The sequence below is a fragment of the Aquarana catesbeiana genome, linkage group LG07 (assembly GCF_042186555.1).
Source record: "Aquarana catesbeiana isolate 2022-GZ linkage group LG07, ASM4218655v1, whole genome shotgun sequence".
Taxonomy (NCBI): Eukaryota; Metazoa; Chordata; class Amphibia; order Anura; family Ranidae; genus Aquarana; species Aquarana catesbeiana.
Window position 1 is genome coordinate 346,828,624 of NC_133330.1, and position 17,651 is coordinate 346,846,274.

General features: G+C 50.8%; 1 protein-coding gene across 3 annotated transcripts in view; it reads right to left on the bottom strand.

Moving 5' to 3' along the window:
* Nucleotides 1–8,351: 8,351 nt before the first annotated feature.
* BTBD19 (BTB domain containing 19) overlaps nt 8,352–17,651 on the bottom strand; it is a 150,981-nt gene continuing 141,681 nt past the window's right edge. For all 3 annotated transcript variants that reach the window (XM_073594011.1, XM_073594010.1, XM_073594009.1), the window contains exons 7-8: nt 8,720–8,845; nt 8,352–8,601 (exon numbers count right to left, since the gene is read on the bottom strand). In XM_073594011.1, the coding sequence (XP_073450112.1) occupies nt 8,452–8,601; nt 8,720–8,845 (276 nt within the window). In that variant the 3' untranslated portion in view covers nt 8,352–8,451. The remainder of the gene's footprint in view (nt 8,602–8,719; nt 8,846–17,651) is intronic.

Below are 17,651 nucleotides of genomic sequence, written 5' to 3' on the forward strand. Positions count from 1 at the left end.
CGTCTATTACTGTCACATGGGATGTTTACATTCATTATAGACCCCAGATCTCTCCATAAAGAGGACCTGTCACCATCTATTACTGTCACATGGGATGTTTACATTAATTATAGACCCCAGATCTCTCCATAAAGAGGACCTGTCACCTCCTATTACTGTCACATGGGATGTTTACATTCATTATAGACCCCAGATCTCTCCATAAAGAGGACCTGTCACCTCCTATTACTGTCACATGGGATGTTTACATTCATTATAGACCCCAGATCTCTCCATAAAGAGGACCTGTCACCATCTATTACTGTCACATGGGATGTTTACATTCATTATAGACCCCAGATCTCTCCATAAAGAGGACCTGTCACCTCCTATTACTGTCACATGGGATGTTTACATTCATTATAGACCCCAGATCTCTCCATAAAGAGGACCTGTCACCTCCTATTACTGTCACATGGGATGTTTACATTCATTATAGACCCCAGATCTCTCCATAAAGAGGACCTGTCACCATCTATTACTGTCTCATGGGATGTTTACATTCATTATAGACCCCAGATCTCTTCATAAAGAGGACCTGTCACCTCCTATTACTGTCACATGGGATGTTTACATTCATTATAGACCCCAGATCTCTCCATAAAGAGGACCTGTCACCATCTATTACTGTCACATGGGATGTTTACATTCATTATAGATCCCAGATCTCTCCATAAAGAGGACCTGTCACCCCCTATTACTGTCACATGGGATGTTTACATTCATTATAGACCCCAAATCTCTTCATAAAGAGGACCTGTCACCCCCTATTACTGTCACATGGGATGTTTACATTCACTATAGACCCCAGATCTCTCCATAAAGAGGATCTGTCACCGTCTATTACTGTCACATGGGATGTTTACATTCATTATAGACCCCAGATCTCTCCATAAAGAGGACCTGTCACCTCCTATTACTGTCACATGGGATGTTTACATTCATTATAGACCCCAGATCTCTCCATAAAGAGGACCTGTCACCTCCTATTACTGTCACATGGGATGTTTACATTCATTATAGACCCCAGATCTCTCCATAAAGAGGACCTGTCACCTCCTATTACTGTCACATGGGATGTTTACATTCATTATAGACCCCAGATCTCTCCATAAAGAGGACTTGTCACCTCCTATTACTGTCACATGGGATGTTTACATTCATTATAGATCCCAGATCTCTCCATAAAGAGGACCTGTCACCCCCTATTACTGTCACATGGGATGTTTACATTCATTATAGACCCCAAATCTCTTCATAAAGAGGACCTGTCACCGTCTATTACTGTCACATGGGATGTTTACATTCATTATAGACCCCAGATCTCTTCATAAAGAGGACCTGTCACCTCCTATTACTGTCACATGGGATGTTTACATTCATTATAGACCCCAGATCTCTCCATAAAGAGGACCTGTCACCTCCTATTACTGTCACATGGGATGTTTACATTCATTATAGACCCCAGATCTCTCCATAAAGAGGACCTGTCACCTCCTATTACTGTCACATGGGATGTTTACATTCATTATAGACCCCAGATCTCTCCATAAAGAGGACCTGTCACCATCTATTACTGTCACATGGGATGTTTACATTCATTATAGACCCCAGATCTCTCCATAAAGAGGACCTGTCACCTCCTATTACTGTCACATGGGATGTTTACATTCATTATAGACCCCAGATCTCTCCATAAAGAGGACCTGTCACCTCCTATTACTGTCACATGGGATGTTTACATTCATTATAGACCCCAGATCTCTCCATAAAGAGGACCTGTCACCATCTATTACTGTCTCATGGGATGTTTACATTCATTATAGACCCCAGATCTCTTCATAAAGAGGACCTGTCACCTCCTATTACTGTCACATGGGATGTTTACATTCATTATAGACCCCAGATCTCTCCATAAAGAGGACCTGTCACCCCCTATTACTGTCACATGGGATGTTTACATTCATTATAGACCCCAAATCTCTTCATAAAGAGGACCTGTCACCCCCTATTACTGTCACATGGGATGTTTACATTCATTATAGACCCCAGATCTCTCCATAAAGAGGACCTGTCACCTCCTATTACTGTCACATGGGATGTTTACATTCATTATAGACCCCAGATCTCTCCATAAAGAGGACCTGTCACCTCCTATTACTGTCACATGGGATGTTTACATTCATTATAGACCCCAGATCTCTCCATAAAGAGGACCTGTCACCTCCTATTACTGTCACATGGGATGTTTACATTCATTATAGACCCCAGATCTCTCTATAAAGAGGACCTGTCACCTCCTATTACTGTCACATGGGATGTTTACATTCATTATAGACCCCAGATCTCTCCATAAAGAGGACCTGTCACCACCTATTACTGTCACATGGGATGTTTACATTCATTATAGACCCCAGATCTCTCCATAAAGAGGAGCTGTCACCTCCTATTACTGTCACATGGGATGTTTACATTCATTATAGACCCCAGATCTCTCCATAAAGAGGACCTGTCACCTCCTATTACTGTCACATGGGATGTTTACATTCATTATAGACCCCAGATCTCTCCATAAAGAGGACCTGTCACCATCTATTACTGTCACATGGGATGTTTACATTCATTATAGACCCCAGATCTCTCCATAAAGAGGACCTGTCACCTCCTATTACTGTCACATGGGATGTTTACATTCATTATAGACCCCAGATCTCTCCATAAAGAGGACCTGTCACCTCCTATTACTGTCACATGGGATGTTTACATTCATTATAGACCCCAGATCTCTCCATAAAGAGGACCTGTCACCTCCTATTACTGTCACATGGGATGTTTACATTCATTATAGACCCCAGATCTCTCCATAAAGAGGACCTGTCACCATCTATTACTGTCTCATGGGATGTTTACATTCATTATAGACCCCAGATCTCTTCATAAAGAGGACCTGTCACCTCCTATTACTGTCACATGGGATGTTTACATTCATTATAGACCCCAGATCTCTCCATAAAGAGGACCTGTCACCCCCTATTACTGTCACATGGGATGTTTACATTCATTATAGACCCCAAATCTCTTCATAAAGAGGACCTGTCACCCCCTATTACTGTCACATGGGATGTTTACATTCATTATAGACCCCAGATCTCTCCATAAAGAGGACCTGTCACCTCCTATTACTGTCACATGGGATGTTTACATTCATTATAGACCCCAGATCTCTCCATAAAGAGGACCTGTCACCTCCTATTACTGTCACATGGGATGTTTACATTCATTATAGACCCCAGATCTCTCCATAAAGAGGACCTGTCACCTCCTATTACTGTCACATGGGATGTTTACATTCATTATAGACCCCAGATCTCTCTATAAAGAGGACCTGTCACCTCCTATTACTGTCACATGGGATGTTTACATTCATTATAGACCCCAGATCTCTCCATAAAGAGGACCTGTCACCACCTATTACTGTCACATGGGATGTTTACATTCATTATAGACCCCAGATCTCTCCATAAAGAGGAGCTGTCACCTCCTATTACTGTCACATGGGATGTTTACATTCATTATAGACCCCAGATCTCTCCATAAAGAGGACCTGTCACCTCCTATTACTGTCACATGGGATGTTTACATTCATTATAGACCCCAGATCTCTCCATAAAGAGGACCTGTCACCATCTATTACTGTCACATGGGATGTTTACATTCATTATAGACCCCAGATCTCTCCATAAAGAGGACCTGTCACCTCCTATTACTGTCACATGGGATGTTTACATTCATTATAGACCCCAGATCTCTCCATAAAGAGGACCTGTCACCTCCTATTACTGTCACATGGGATGTTTACATTCATTATAGACCCCAGATCTCTACATAAAGAGGACCTGTCACCGTCTATTACTGTCACATGGGATGTTTGCATTCTCTATGACAACAATAAAAGTGCTAAAACAAAATGCATTTGAAAAAACGCTGCACAAATACCATGTGACATAAAAAGTTGCAACAATCGCCATTTTATTCTCTAGGGCTTTAAATACATATATATAATGTTTGGGGGCTCTAAGAAATTTTCGAGCAAAAAATACTAGACATGTGCACTGCCGAAAAATTTGTTTGTTTTCGTTTCATTCGTTTTTCTTTTTTTCATTTTTCAGGCCATTCGTTATGATTGCAATTCGTGATTTCAAAAATTGGATAAAATACAAAAATAAAGAAAATTTGAAAAATCAAAGTAATAACTTTACTATATACTATATATATTACAAACTAATTATAGGAATAGGAATTTCCTTACCAAATAACTCCAATACCTATAATTTATTATTTCAGATTTTTTTAATTTTCGGGTTTTTGAACTTCGAATTTACAAATTTACGAATATTCTAATTTAAGAACATGCGGACAAAGTTTTCGGTAATTCGGATGTTTCCGAATTAACTAATTTGTTGAAATTCGTTAAAAACGAATTCGGAGTCTGGATGTGACGGCTGCATTCGTTTTCTTTTTTTACATCTGGTGATCCGGCCTGTGAGTCTGCTGTTTTTTAAAAGAACAAGCTCTCCTGCGTAGGTATCACTTAGAGGGATGATGAGACAAAACCATTTATCACTGACAGGGGTGCTTACAATGAACGGCTTTTATTTATTGATGCAATGTGTGACATTACTATACATTGGCCGGTGAATGTATGCTGTAAATGTGGTGTTGTACATTGGCCGGTGAATGTATGTTGTGAATGTGGTGTTGTACATTGGCCGGTGAATGTATGCTGTAAATGTGGTGTTGTACATTGGCCGGTGAATGTATGTTGTGAATGTGGTGTTGTACATTGGCCGGTGAATGTGCGATGTGAATGTGGTGTTGTACATTGGCTGGTGAATGTATGTTGTGAATGTGGTTTTGTACATTGGCCGGTGAATGTATGTTGTGAATGTGGCGTAGTACATTGGCTGGTGAATGTATGTCGTGAATGTGGTGTTGTACATTGGCCGGTGAATGTATGTTGTGAATGTGGTGTCGTACATTGGCTGGTGAATGTATGTTGTGAATGTGGTGTCGTACATTGGCCGGTGAATGTGCGCTGTGAATGTGGTGTTGTACATTGGCCGGTGAATGTATGTTGTGAATGTGGTGTTGTACATTGGCCGGTGAATGTGCGATGTGAATGTGGTGTTGTACATTGGCTGGTGAATGTATGTTGTGAATGTGGTTTTGTACATTGGCCGGTGAATGTATGTTGTGAATGTGGCGTAGTACATTGGCTGGTGAATGTATGTCGTGAATGTGGTGTTGTACATTGGCCGGTGAATGTATGTTGTGAATGTGGTGTCGTACATTGGCTGGTGAATGTATGTTGTGAATGTGGTGTCGTACATTGGCCGGTGAATGTGCGCTGTGAATGTGGTGTTGTACATTGGCCGGTGAATGTGTGCTGTGAATGTGACTTCGTACATTGGCTGGTGAATGTATGTTGTGAATGTGACTTCGTACATTGGCCGGTGAATGCATGTTGTGAATGTGGTGTCGTACATTGGCCGGTGAATGTGCGCTGTGAATGTGGTGTTGTACATTGGCTGGTGAATGTATGCTGTGAATGTGGTGTTGTACATTGGCTGGTGAATGTATGCTGTGAATGTGGCGTTGTACATTGGCTGGTGAATGTATGTTGTGAATGTGGTGTTGTACATTGGCCGGTGAATGTGTGCTGTAAATGTGGTGTTGTACATTGGCCAGTGAATGTATGCTGTGAATGTGGCGTTGTACATTGGCCGGTGAATGTGCGCTGTGAATGTTGTGTTGTACATTGGCCGGTGAATGTGTGTTGTGAATGTGACTTCGTACATTGGCCGGTGAATTTATGTTGTAAATGTGACTTCGTACATTGGCCGGTGAATGTATGTTGTGAATGTGGTGTCGTACATTGGCCGGTGAATGTATGTTGTGAATGTGATGTCGTACATTGGCCGGTGAATGTATGTTGTGAATGTGGTGTCATACATTGGCCGGTGAATGTATGTTGTGAATGTGGTGTCGTACATTGGCCGGTGAATGTGTGTTGTGAATGTGGTGTCGTACATTGGCCGGTAAATGTGGTGTCGTAGATAGGCCGGTGAATGTGTGTTGTGAATGTGGTGTTGTACATTGGTCGGTGAATGTGTGCTGTGAATGTGGTGTCGTACATTGGCCGGTGAATGTATGTTGTGAATGTGGTGTCATACATTGGCTGGTGAATGTATGTTGTGAATGTGGTGTCGTACATTGGCCGGTGAATTTATGTTGTAAATGTGACTTCGTACATTGGCCGGTGAATGTATGTTGTGAATGTGGTGTCGTACATTGGCCGGTGAATGTGTGTTGTGAATGTGGTGTCGTACATTGGCCGGTAAATGTGGTGTCGTAGATTGGCCAGTGAATGTATGTTGTGAATGTGGTGTCATACATTGGCCGGTGAATGTATGTTGTGAATGTGGTGTCGTACATTGGCCGGTGAATGTGTGTTGTGAATGTGGTGTCGTACATTGGCCGGTAAATGTGGTGTCGTAGATTGGCCGGTGAATGTGTGTTGTGAATGTGGTGTTGTACATTGGTCGGTGAATGTGTGCTGTGAATGTGGTGTCGTACATTGGCCGGTGAATGTATGTTGTGAATGTGGTGTCATACATTGGCTGGTGAATGTATGTTGTGAATGTGGTGTCGTACATTGGCCGGTGAATGTGTGTTGTGAATGTGGTGTCGTACATTGGCCGGTAAATGTGGTGTCGTAGATTGGCCAGTGAATGTGTGTTGTGAATGTGGTGTCATACATTGGCTGGTGAATGTATGTTGTGAATGTGGTGTCGTACATTGGCCGGTGAATTTATATTGTAAATGTGACTTCGTACATTGGCCGGTGAATGTATGTTGTGAATGTGGTGTCGTACATTGGCCGGTGAATGTGTGTTGTGAATGTGGTGTCGTACATTGGCCGGTAAATGTGGTGTCGTAGATTGGCCAGTGAATGTGTGTTGTGAATGTGGTGTTGTACATTGGTCGGTGAATGTATGTTGTGAATGTGGTGTCGTACATTGGCTGGTAAATGTGGTGTCGTTGATTGGCTGGTGAATGTGCGGCCACTTTGCGTTGGAATTTGGTGAATCTCAGGATTGTGAACAGTATAGGAAGAAATGAGGCAGAATGAATGTGGGGTGCAGTACCCCCTGATCCCAGCAGGTGTCGCTGTGTGTCCACTGATCACCCAGGGCAAGTTGCAGAGAGGATGATAGATGGCACCTCCCCCTCCCCCCACCAGCTGTCTGGGGGTCAGAGGTCAGGGGGTGACACGGTATAATCCCATTATTATGGGGGGTGAGCGCCCCCCCTTGTTCCTGGCCGGACCCTCTTCTGCCCCCCCCCCCCCCCCCCCCCCCTGGGGCTTTTCTTTTTTAAATAACATCAAATTATCAGATGAATCCCAATTCCCCCCCTCCAGGCCGGCGCTGTGGAGGTGGTGGCCCCCCAGATCCCCGGAACCCCAAAATTCGGACAGAGGCAGGAACACCCAGAGGTGTTATAAGGTTATTATGAGTTCATTTTATTTTACTGGGACTGCAGCAGGAGGAGTGAGACTCCCCATCAGAATCCCATCCATAACTAATGGAGATCGGAGTGGCCCTGTAATTTGGGCCCCTGACTGGTAATAGGCTCCTCCAGGTTTCCCTAATGAGATTATCTGTGATTGGCGGGAAGGTTACGGCTTGTCATCCTGCGGAGGACGCAAAACCACCGGGAGCGCCACCCCCACTACATATCCCCCCCCCCCCCGCCCCTCCCCCATCAATATTCTGTTTTCATTTTTTAACAAATCTTTTCCATTTTCATTACATATCCTATTTTATACACCGTGATGTCATCACCGGCTCTCTGCGCTTCTCTATGCAATGCAGGCAGATCATGGCTGGTGGGAGGAGCCAGCAGGGGGCGGTACATATCTTCCTGATCCCAGCCCCCGGCCTCAGGAGAGGTAGGCGTTCCTAGGCAGACCATATTTGCATAGGTAACACCCACATGTGATTCTGATCCTCCCTGATTGAAAGAACTGAAATCCAATGATGAAAAGGGCGGAGCCAGGGACAAACAATTGGCATTGTGGGTAGAGTGAGGGGAGGAGCCTCTACAACTGTAGCTGGAAGGTGGGAGGGAGGATTTAGAGGTCCTTTGAATGAAAGGGGCGGGGCCAGTCAGGCTGGGGAGGAAAGAACTAGATGATGATGGGAGTCCTCCAGCCAGGAAATGATTCTGATAATAAGTGGCAGACAAAGTTTAATAAGAAAACATCTTTATGAAATGTGAAACATAATAGCAATTCGCAGACGATTATTTACAAGGTGAGCGAACGGCGTCATCAGCTGGTCCCCGGAGCTAACGCTCTGCTCCTCCCTTAGGGGGCGGGTCCAGGTAGCGGTGATGGTCTCTGGGTAGAGTTCCCCTCCTCCGGCGGAAAAGCTGGGGCTCCGAGCCGACAACTTTTTTCAGGGCGTGAAATTTCCAGGACTGAGCGATCTGAACTTCCTGTGAAAACAGAAGATGGGATCAACGTGGATTCTGATTGGCTGGGAATTATTAACCCTTTAATGCCCGAGGAACTACATATTCCAGCAGCTCCTCATAGGCTGGAGGGCGGCCTTACAGGGATCAGCTCGTCCTTGGCGTTCTCCCTCTCCAGGGTGGTCAGCTCCTCCGGGGACAGCAGGAAGAGGCGGAGCTCCCGCACCACATCTTGTGCGACTTCAGCCACGGACACATCCAGGACCGCCTACCCCAGAAACACGATCGTTACACAAAGTCATCCAATAAAATATAAGAACCCTCCTTTAAAGTGGATCTGCCAACCGCAATCATTTTTTTCTGATCTGCCACAAGCCCCACCTCCAAAATTTAGGACCACCCCCGAGGATTCTCAGACTAATGTTAATTACACCCTGTAAAGTGAAAAAGGTCTGTACACCCGCTGTGCCCATTATGAGGGGTTCCCTCCATCCCTGTGCTGAGTTCCCGGGTCTGTACACCCGCTGTGCCCATTATGAGGGGTTCTCACCATCCCTGTGCTGAGTTCCCGGGTCTGTACACCCGCTGTGCCCATTATGAGGGGTTCTCACCATCCCTGTGCTGAGTTCCCGGGTCTGTACACCCGCTGTGCCCATTATGAGGGGTTCTCACCATCCCTGTGCTGAGTTCCTGGGTCTGTACACCCGCTGTGCCCATTATGAGGGGTTCCCACCATCCCTGTGCTGAGTTCCCGGGTCTGTACACCCGCTGTGCCCATTATGAGGGGTTCCCACCATCCCTGTGCCGAGTTCCCGGGTCTGTACACCCGCTGTGCCCATTATGAGGGGTTCCCACCATCCCTGTGCTGAGTTCCCAGGTCTGTACACCCGCTGTGCCCATTATGAGGGGTTCTCACCATCCCTGTGCTGAGTTCCCGGGTCTGTACACCCGCTGTGCCCATTATGAGGGGTTCTCACCATCCCTGTGCTGAGTTCTGGGGTCTGTACACCCGCTGTGCCCATTATGAGGGGTTCTCACCATCCCTGTGCTGAGTTCCCGGGTCTGTACACCCGCTGTGCCCATTATGAGGGGTTCCCTCCATCCCTGTGCTGAGTTCCCGGGTCTGTACACCCGCTGTGCCCATTATGAGGGGTTCTCACCATCCCTGTGCTGAGTTCCCGGGTCTGTACACCCGCTGTGCCCATTATGAGGGGTTCCCACCATCCCTGTGCTGAGTTCCCGGGTCTGTACACCCGCTGTGCCCATTATGAGGGGTTCTCACCATCCCTGTGCTGAGTTCCCGGGTCTGTACACCCGCTGTGCCCATTATATGAGGGGGAGATCCTGGCCAATGGAGTCATAATTGTCCTAATCGAAGCCCCGCCCCCAATCTCTGGTCGGTATTGTGCGTCATTTGTGTTCTCAGAGGACGATTGTTCACAGTTGTCATGGAAGAGATACAAACAGAACGCAGACATGGACACGCCCCCTGGCAACCAGCAAACATTTCCTGTGATACTTTGTGATCATCTAATCAATGACAATGTTCTGTGTGGGGGGGAGGGGCTTCTAAGAGGACCCGTCACCAGATCATTGTTCACAAAACTCCGCCTTTTATCGTTAACCTCTTCAGTACCGGCCACTCCCCTCCCCCTCCCAGCCCCGGCCAATCCTCACCTTTCTCACACTTTGAATGACAATTACTCGGTCATGTGACATTTTTTTCATGTTTTTGAGGCAGATTTCTCTGCTGAGATTTCATTCATTTTTATTAATTTGCTAAATAAATTAAAAAAGACTTAAAAATGTTGAAAAAAATCGCGTTTCTCTTTTTGTTTTCGTTTCTGTTATAAAATTTTGCAAATAAATATTTTTTCTTCATAAATTTAACCAAAAATCTTTTCTGCCCCATTTCTTAGGTGAAAATCCCCCAAATTATGAGAAGTACGGAGAGGAGAATAACTATTATTATGGTGACTTGGTGACACGGGGGGGAGGAAGTGCCGGTTATTATGGTGACTTGGTGACACGGGGGGGGGGGAGTGCTGGTTATTATGGTGACTTGGTGACACGGGGGGGGGGGAAGTGCCGGTTATTATGGTGACTTGGTGACACGGGGGGGGGGGAGTGCCGGTTATTATGGTGACTTGGTGACACGGGGGGGGGGGAGTGCCGGTTATTATGGTGACTTGGTGACACGGGGGGGAGGAAGTGCCGGTTATTATGGTGACTTGGTGACACGGGGGGGAGGAAGTGCCGGTTATTATGGTGACTTGGTGACACGTGGGGGGGGGGGAAGTGCCGGTTATTATGGTGACTTGGTGACACGGGGGGGGGAGTGCCGGTTATTATGGTGACTTGGTGACACGGGGGGGGGGGGGAAGTGCCGGTTATTATGGTGACTTGGTGACACGGGGGGGGGGAAGTGCCGGTTATTATGATGACTTGGTGACACGGGGGGGAGGAAGTGCCGATTATTATGGTGACTTGGTGACACGGGGGGGAGGAAGTGCCGGTTATTATGGTGACTTGGTGACACGGGGGGGGGGGGAGTGCTGGTTATTATGGTGACTTGGTGACACGGGGGGGGGGGAAGTGCCGGTTATTATGGTGACTTGGTGACACGGGGGGGGGGGAGTGCCGGTTATTATGGTGACTTGGTGACACGGGGGGGGGGGGAGTGCCGGTTATTATGGTGACTTGGTGACACGGGGGGGAGGAAGTGCCGGTTATTATGGTGACTTGGTGACACGGGGGGGAGGAAGTGCCGGTTATTATGGTGACTTGGTGACACGTGGGGGGGGGGGAAGTGCCGGTTATTATGGTGACTTGGTGACACGGGGGGGGGAGTGCCGGTTATTATGGTGACTTGGTGACACGGGGGGGGGGGGGAAGTGCCGGTTATTATGGTGACTTGGTGACACGGGGGGGGGGGAAGTGCCGGTTATTATGATGACTTGGTGACACGGGGGGGGAAGTGCCGGTTATTATGGTGACTTGGTGACACGGGGGGGGGAAGTGCCGGTTATTATGGTGACTTGGTGACACGGGGGGGGGGAAGTGCCGGTTATTATGGTGACTTGGTGACACGGGGGGGGGGAAGTGCCGGTTATTATGGTGACTTGGTGACACGGGGGGGGAGTGCCGGTTATTATGGTGACTTGGTGACACGGGGGGGGGAGTGCCGGTTATTATGGTGACTTGGTGACACGGGGGGGGGAAGTGTCGGTTATTATGGTGACTTGGTGACACGGGGGGGGGGAAGTGCCGGTTATTATGATGACTTGGTGACACGGGGGGGGGGGAAGTGCCGGTTATTATGGTGACTTGGTGACACGGGGGGGGGGGAAGTGCCGGTTATTATGGTGACTTGGTGACACGGGGGGGGGGGGGGGGAGTGCCGGTTATTATGGTGACTTGGTGACACGGGGGGGGGAAGTGACGGTTATTATGGTGACTTGGTGACACGGGGGGGAGGAAGTGCCGGTTATTATGGTGACTTGGTGACACGGGGGGGGGGGGGGGAGTGCCGGTTATTATGGTGACTTGGTGACACGGGGGGGGGGGAAGTGCCGGTTATTATGGTGACTTGGTGACACGGGGGGGGGAAGTGCCGGTTATTATGGTGACTTGGTGACACGGGGGGGGGAAGTGCCGGTTATGGTGACTTGGTGACACGGGGGGGGGAAGTGCCGGTTATTATGGTGACTTGGTGACACGGGGGGGGGGGAAGTGCCGGTTATTATGGTGACTTGGTGACACAGGGGGGGGGGAAGTGCCGGTTATTATGGTGACTTGGTGACACGGGGGGGGGGAAGTGCCGGTTATTATGGTGACTTGGTGACACGGGGGGGGGGAAGTGCCGGTTATTATGGTGACTTGGTGACACGGGGGGGGGGAAGTGCCGGTTACTATGGTGACTTGGTGACACGGGGGGGGGGGGGAAGTGCCGGTTATTATGATGACTTGGTGACACGGGGGGGGGGGGAAAGTGCCGGTTATTATGGTGACTTGGTGACACGGGGGGGGGGGGAAGTGCCGGTTATTATGGTGACTTGGTGACTTGGTGACACGGGGGGGGGGGGAAGTGCCAGTTATTATGGTGACTTGGTGACACGGGGGGGGAAGTGCCGGTTATTATGGTGACCTGGTGACACGGGGGGGGGGAAGTGCCGGTTATTATGGTGACTTGGTGACACGGGGGGGGGGAAGTGCCGGTTATTATGGTGACTTGGTGACACGGGGGGGGGGAAGTGCCGGTTATTATGGTGACTTGGTGACACGGGGGGGGGGGAAGTGCCGGTTATTATGGTGACTTGGTGACACCGGGGGGGAAGTGCCGGTTATTATGATGACTTGGTGACACGGGGGGGGGGAAGTGCCGGTTATTATGGTGACTTGGTGACACGGGGGGGGGGGGGAAGTGCCGGTTATTATGGTGACTTGTTGACACGGGGGGGGGGGGAGTGCTGGTTATTATGGTGACTTGGTGACACGGGGGGGGAGGGGGAGTGCCGGTTATTATGGTGACTTGGTGACACGGGGGGGGAAGTGCCGGTTATTATGGTGACTTGGTGACACGGGGGGGGGGGGGAGTGCCGGTTATTATGGTGACTTGGTGACACGGGGGGGGGGAGTGCCGGTTATTATGGTGACTTGGTGACACGGGGGGGAGGGGGAGTGCCGGTTATTATGGTGACTTGGTGACTTGGTGACACGGGGGGGGGAAGTACCGGTTATTATGGTGACGGTGACACGGGGGGGGGGGGGAAGTGCCGGTTGTTATGATGACTTGGTGACACGGGGGGAGGGGGAAGTACCGGTTATTATGATGACTTGGTGACACGGGGGGGAGTGCCGGTTATTATGGTGACTTGGTGACACGGGGGGGGGGGGGAAGTGCCGGTTATTATGGTGACTTGGTGACACCGGGGGGGAAGTGCCGGTTATTATGGTGACTTGGTGACACGGGGGGGGGGGGGAAGTGCCGGTTATTATGGTGACTTGGTGACACGGGGGGGAAGTGCCGGTTATTATGGTGACTTGGTGACACGGGGGGGGGGGGGAAGTACCGGTTATTATGGTGACTTGGTGACACGGGGGGGGGAAGTGCCGGTTATTATGGTGACGTGGTGACACGGGGGGGGGGGGAGTGCCGGTTATTATGGTGACTTGGTGACACGGGGGGGGGGGGGGGAAGTGCCGGTTATTATGGTGACTTGGTGACACGGGGGGGAAGTGCCGGTTATTATGGTGACTTGGTGACATGGGGGGGTGTCGGTTATTATGGTGACTTGGTGACACGGGGGGGGGAAGTGCCGGTTATTATGGTGACTTGGTGACACGGGGGGGGGGGAAGTACCGGTTATTATGGTGACTTGGTGACACGGGGGGGAAGTGCCGGTTATTATGGTGACTTGGTGACACGGGGGGGAAGTGCCGGTTATTATGGTGACTTGGTGACACGGGGGGGGGAAGTGCCGGTTATTATGGTGACTTGGTGACACGGGGGGAAGTACCGGTTATTATGGTGACTTGGTGACACGGGGGGGGGGGGGAAGTACCGGTTATTATGGTGACTTGGTGACACGGGGGGAGGGAAGTGCTGGTTATTATGGTGACTTGGTGACACGGGGGGGGGGAGTGCCGGTTATTATGGTGACTTGGTGACACGGGGGGGGGGAGTGCCAGTTATTATGGTGACTTGGTGACATGGGGGGGGAAGTGCCGGTTATTATGGTGACTTGGTGACACGGGGGGGGGGGGAGTGCCGGTTATTATGGTGACTTGGTGACACGGGGGGGAAGTGCCGGTTATTATGGTGACTTGGTGACACGGGGGGGGGGAAGTGCCAGTTATTATGGTGACTTGGTGACACCGGGGGGGAAGTGCCGGTTATTATGGTGACTTGGTGACACGGGGGGAAGTGCCGGTTATTATGGTGACTTGGTGACACGGGGGGGGAAGTGCTGGTTATTATGGTGACTTGGTGACACGGGGGGGGGAAGTGCCGGTTATTATGATGACTTGGTGACACGGGGGGGGGGGAAGTGCCGGTTATTATGGTGACTTGGTGACACGGGGGGGGAAGTGCCGGTTATTATGGTGACTTGGTGACACGGGGGGGAAGTGCTGGTTATTATGGTGACTTGGTGACACGGGGGGAAGTGCCGGTTATTATGGTGACTTGGTGACACGGGGGGGGGGAGTGCCGGTTATTATGATGACTTGGTGACACGGGGGGGGGGGGGGAGTGCCGGTTATTATGATGACTTGGTGACATGGGGGGGAAGTGCCGGTTATTATGATGACTTGGTGACATGGGGGGGGAAGTGCCGGTTATTATGGTGACTTGGTGACACGGGGGGGAGTGCCGGTTATTATGGTGACTTGGTGACACGGGGGGGGGGAGTGCCGGTTATTATGGTGACTTGGTGACACGGGGGGGGGGAGTGCCGGTTATTATGGTGACTTGGTGACACGGGGGGGGGGGTGCCGGTTATTATGATGACTTGGTGACATGGGGGGGGGAGTGCCGGTTATTATGGTGACTTGGTGACACGGGGGGGGGGAGTGCCGGTTATTATGGTGACTTGGTGACACGGGGGGTGGAGTGCCGGTTATTATGGTGACTTGGTGACACGGGGGGGGGGGGAGTGCCAGTTATTATGGTGACTTGGTGACACGGGGGGGGGAGTGCCGGTTATTATGGTGACTTGGTGACACGGGGGGGAGTGCCGGTTATTATGGTGACTTGGTGACAAGGGGGGGTGTCGGTTATTATGGTGACTTGGTGACACGGGGGGGGGGAGTGTCGGTTATTATGGTGACTTGGTGACACGGGGGGGGGGAGTGCCGGTTATTATGGTGACTTGGTGACACGGGGGGGGGGGGGAGTGCCGGTTATTATGGTGACTTGGTGACACGGGGGGGGGAAGTGCCGGTTATTATGGTGACTTGGTGACACGGGGGGGGGGAGTGCCGGTTATTATGGTGACTTGGTGACACGGGGGGGGGGGGAGTGCCGGTTATTATGGTGACTTGGTGACACGGGGGGGGGGGGAGTGTCGGTTATTATGGTGACTTGGTGACACGGGGGGGGGGGGGGGGAGTGCCGGTTATTATGGTGACTTGGTGACACGGGGGGGGGGGAGTGCCGGTTATTATGGTGACTTGGTGACACAGGGGGGGGAGTGCCGGTTATTATGGTGACTTGGTGACACGGGTGGGGGGAAGTGCCGGTTATTATGGTGTCTTGGTGACACGGGGGGGGGAGTGCCGGTTATTATGGTGACTTGGTGACACGGGGGGGGAGTGCCAGTTATTATGGTGACTTGGTGACACGGGGGGGGGAGTACCGGTTATTATGGTGACTTGGTGACACGGGGGGGGGGAGTGCCGGTTATTATGGTGACTTGGTGACACGGGGGGGGGGAGTGCCAGTTATTATGGTGACTTGGTGACACGGGGGGGGGAGTGCCGGTTATTATGGTGACTTGGTGACACGGGGGGGGGAAGTACCGGTTATTATGGTGACTTGGTGACACGGGGGGGGGGGAAGTACCGGTTATTATGGTGACTTGGTGACACGGGGGGGGAGTGCCGGTTATTATGGTGACTTGGTGACACGGGGGGGGGGTGTCGGTTATTATGGTGACTTGGTGACACGGGGGGAGGGGGAGTGCCGGTTATTATGATGACTTGGTGACACGGGGGGGGGGGTGTCGGTTATTATGGTGACTTGGTGACACGGGGGGGGGGGAAGTGCCGGTTATTATGGTGACTTGGTGACACGGGGGGGGGGGAAGTGCCGGTTATTATGGTGACTTGGTGACACGGGGGAGGGGGGGGAGTGCCGGTTATTATGGTGACTTGGTGACACGGGGGGGGGAGTGCCGGTTATTATGGTGACTTGGTGACATGGGGGGGAGTGCCGGTTATTATGATGACTTGGTGACACGGGGGGGGGGGGAGTGCCGGTTATTATGGTGACTTGGTGACACGGGGGGGAAGTGCCGGTTATTATGATGACTTGGTGACACGGGGGGGGGGGAGTGCCGGTTATTATGATGACTTGGTGACACGGGGGGGGGGGGGGGAGTGCCGGTTATTATGGTGACTTGGTGACATGGGGGGGAAGTGCCGGTTATTATGGTGACTTGGTGACACGGGGGGGAAGTGCCGGTTATTATGGTGACTTGGTGACACGGGGGGGGGGGAGTGCCGGTTATTATGGTGACTTGGTGACACGGGGGGGGGGGGAGTGCCGGTTATTATGGTGACTTGGTGACACGGGGGGGGGAAGTGCCGGTTATTATGGTGACTTGGTGACACGGGGGGGGGGGAGTGCCGGTTATTATGGTGACTTGGTGACACGGGGGGGGGGAAGTGCCGGTTATTATGGTGACTTGGTGACACGGGGGGGGGAAGTGCCGGTTATTATGGTGACTTGGTGACACGGGGGGGGGGGGAGTGCCGGTTATTATGGTGACTTGGTGACACCGGGGGGGGAAGTGCCGGTTATTATGATGACTTGGTGACACGGGGGGGGGGTGGGAGTGCCGGTTATTATGGTGACTTGGTGACACGGGGGGGGGGGGAGTGCCTGTTATTATGGTGACTTGGTGACACGGGGGGGGGGGAGTGCTGGTTATTATGGTGACTTGGTGACACGGGGGGGAGTGCCGTTTATTATGGTGACTTGGTGACACGGGGGGGGGGAAGTACCGGTTATTATGGTGACTTGGTGACACGGGGGGGGGGGGAGTGCCGGTTATTATGGTGACTTGGTGACACGGGGGGGGGGAGTGCCGGTTATTATGGTGACTTGGTGACACGGGGGGAGGGGGAGTGTCGGTTATTATGGTGACTTGGTGATTTGGTGACACGGGGGGGGAAGTACCGGTTATTATGGTGACGGTGACACGGGAGGGGGGGGGGAAGTGCCGGTTGTTATGATGACTTGGTGACACGGGGGGGAGGGGGAGTACCGGTTATTATGATGACTTGGTGACACGGGGGGGAGTGCCGGTTATTATGGTGACTTGGTGACACGGGGGGGGGGAAGCGCCGGT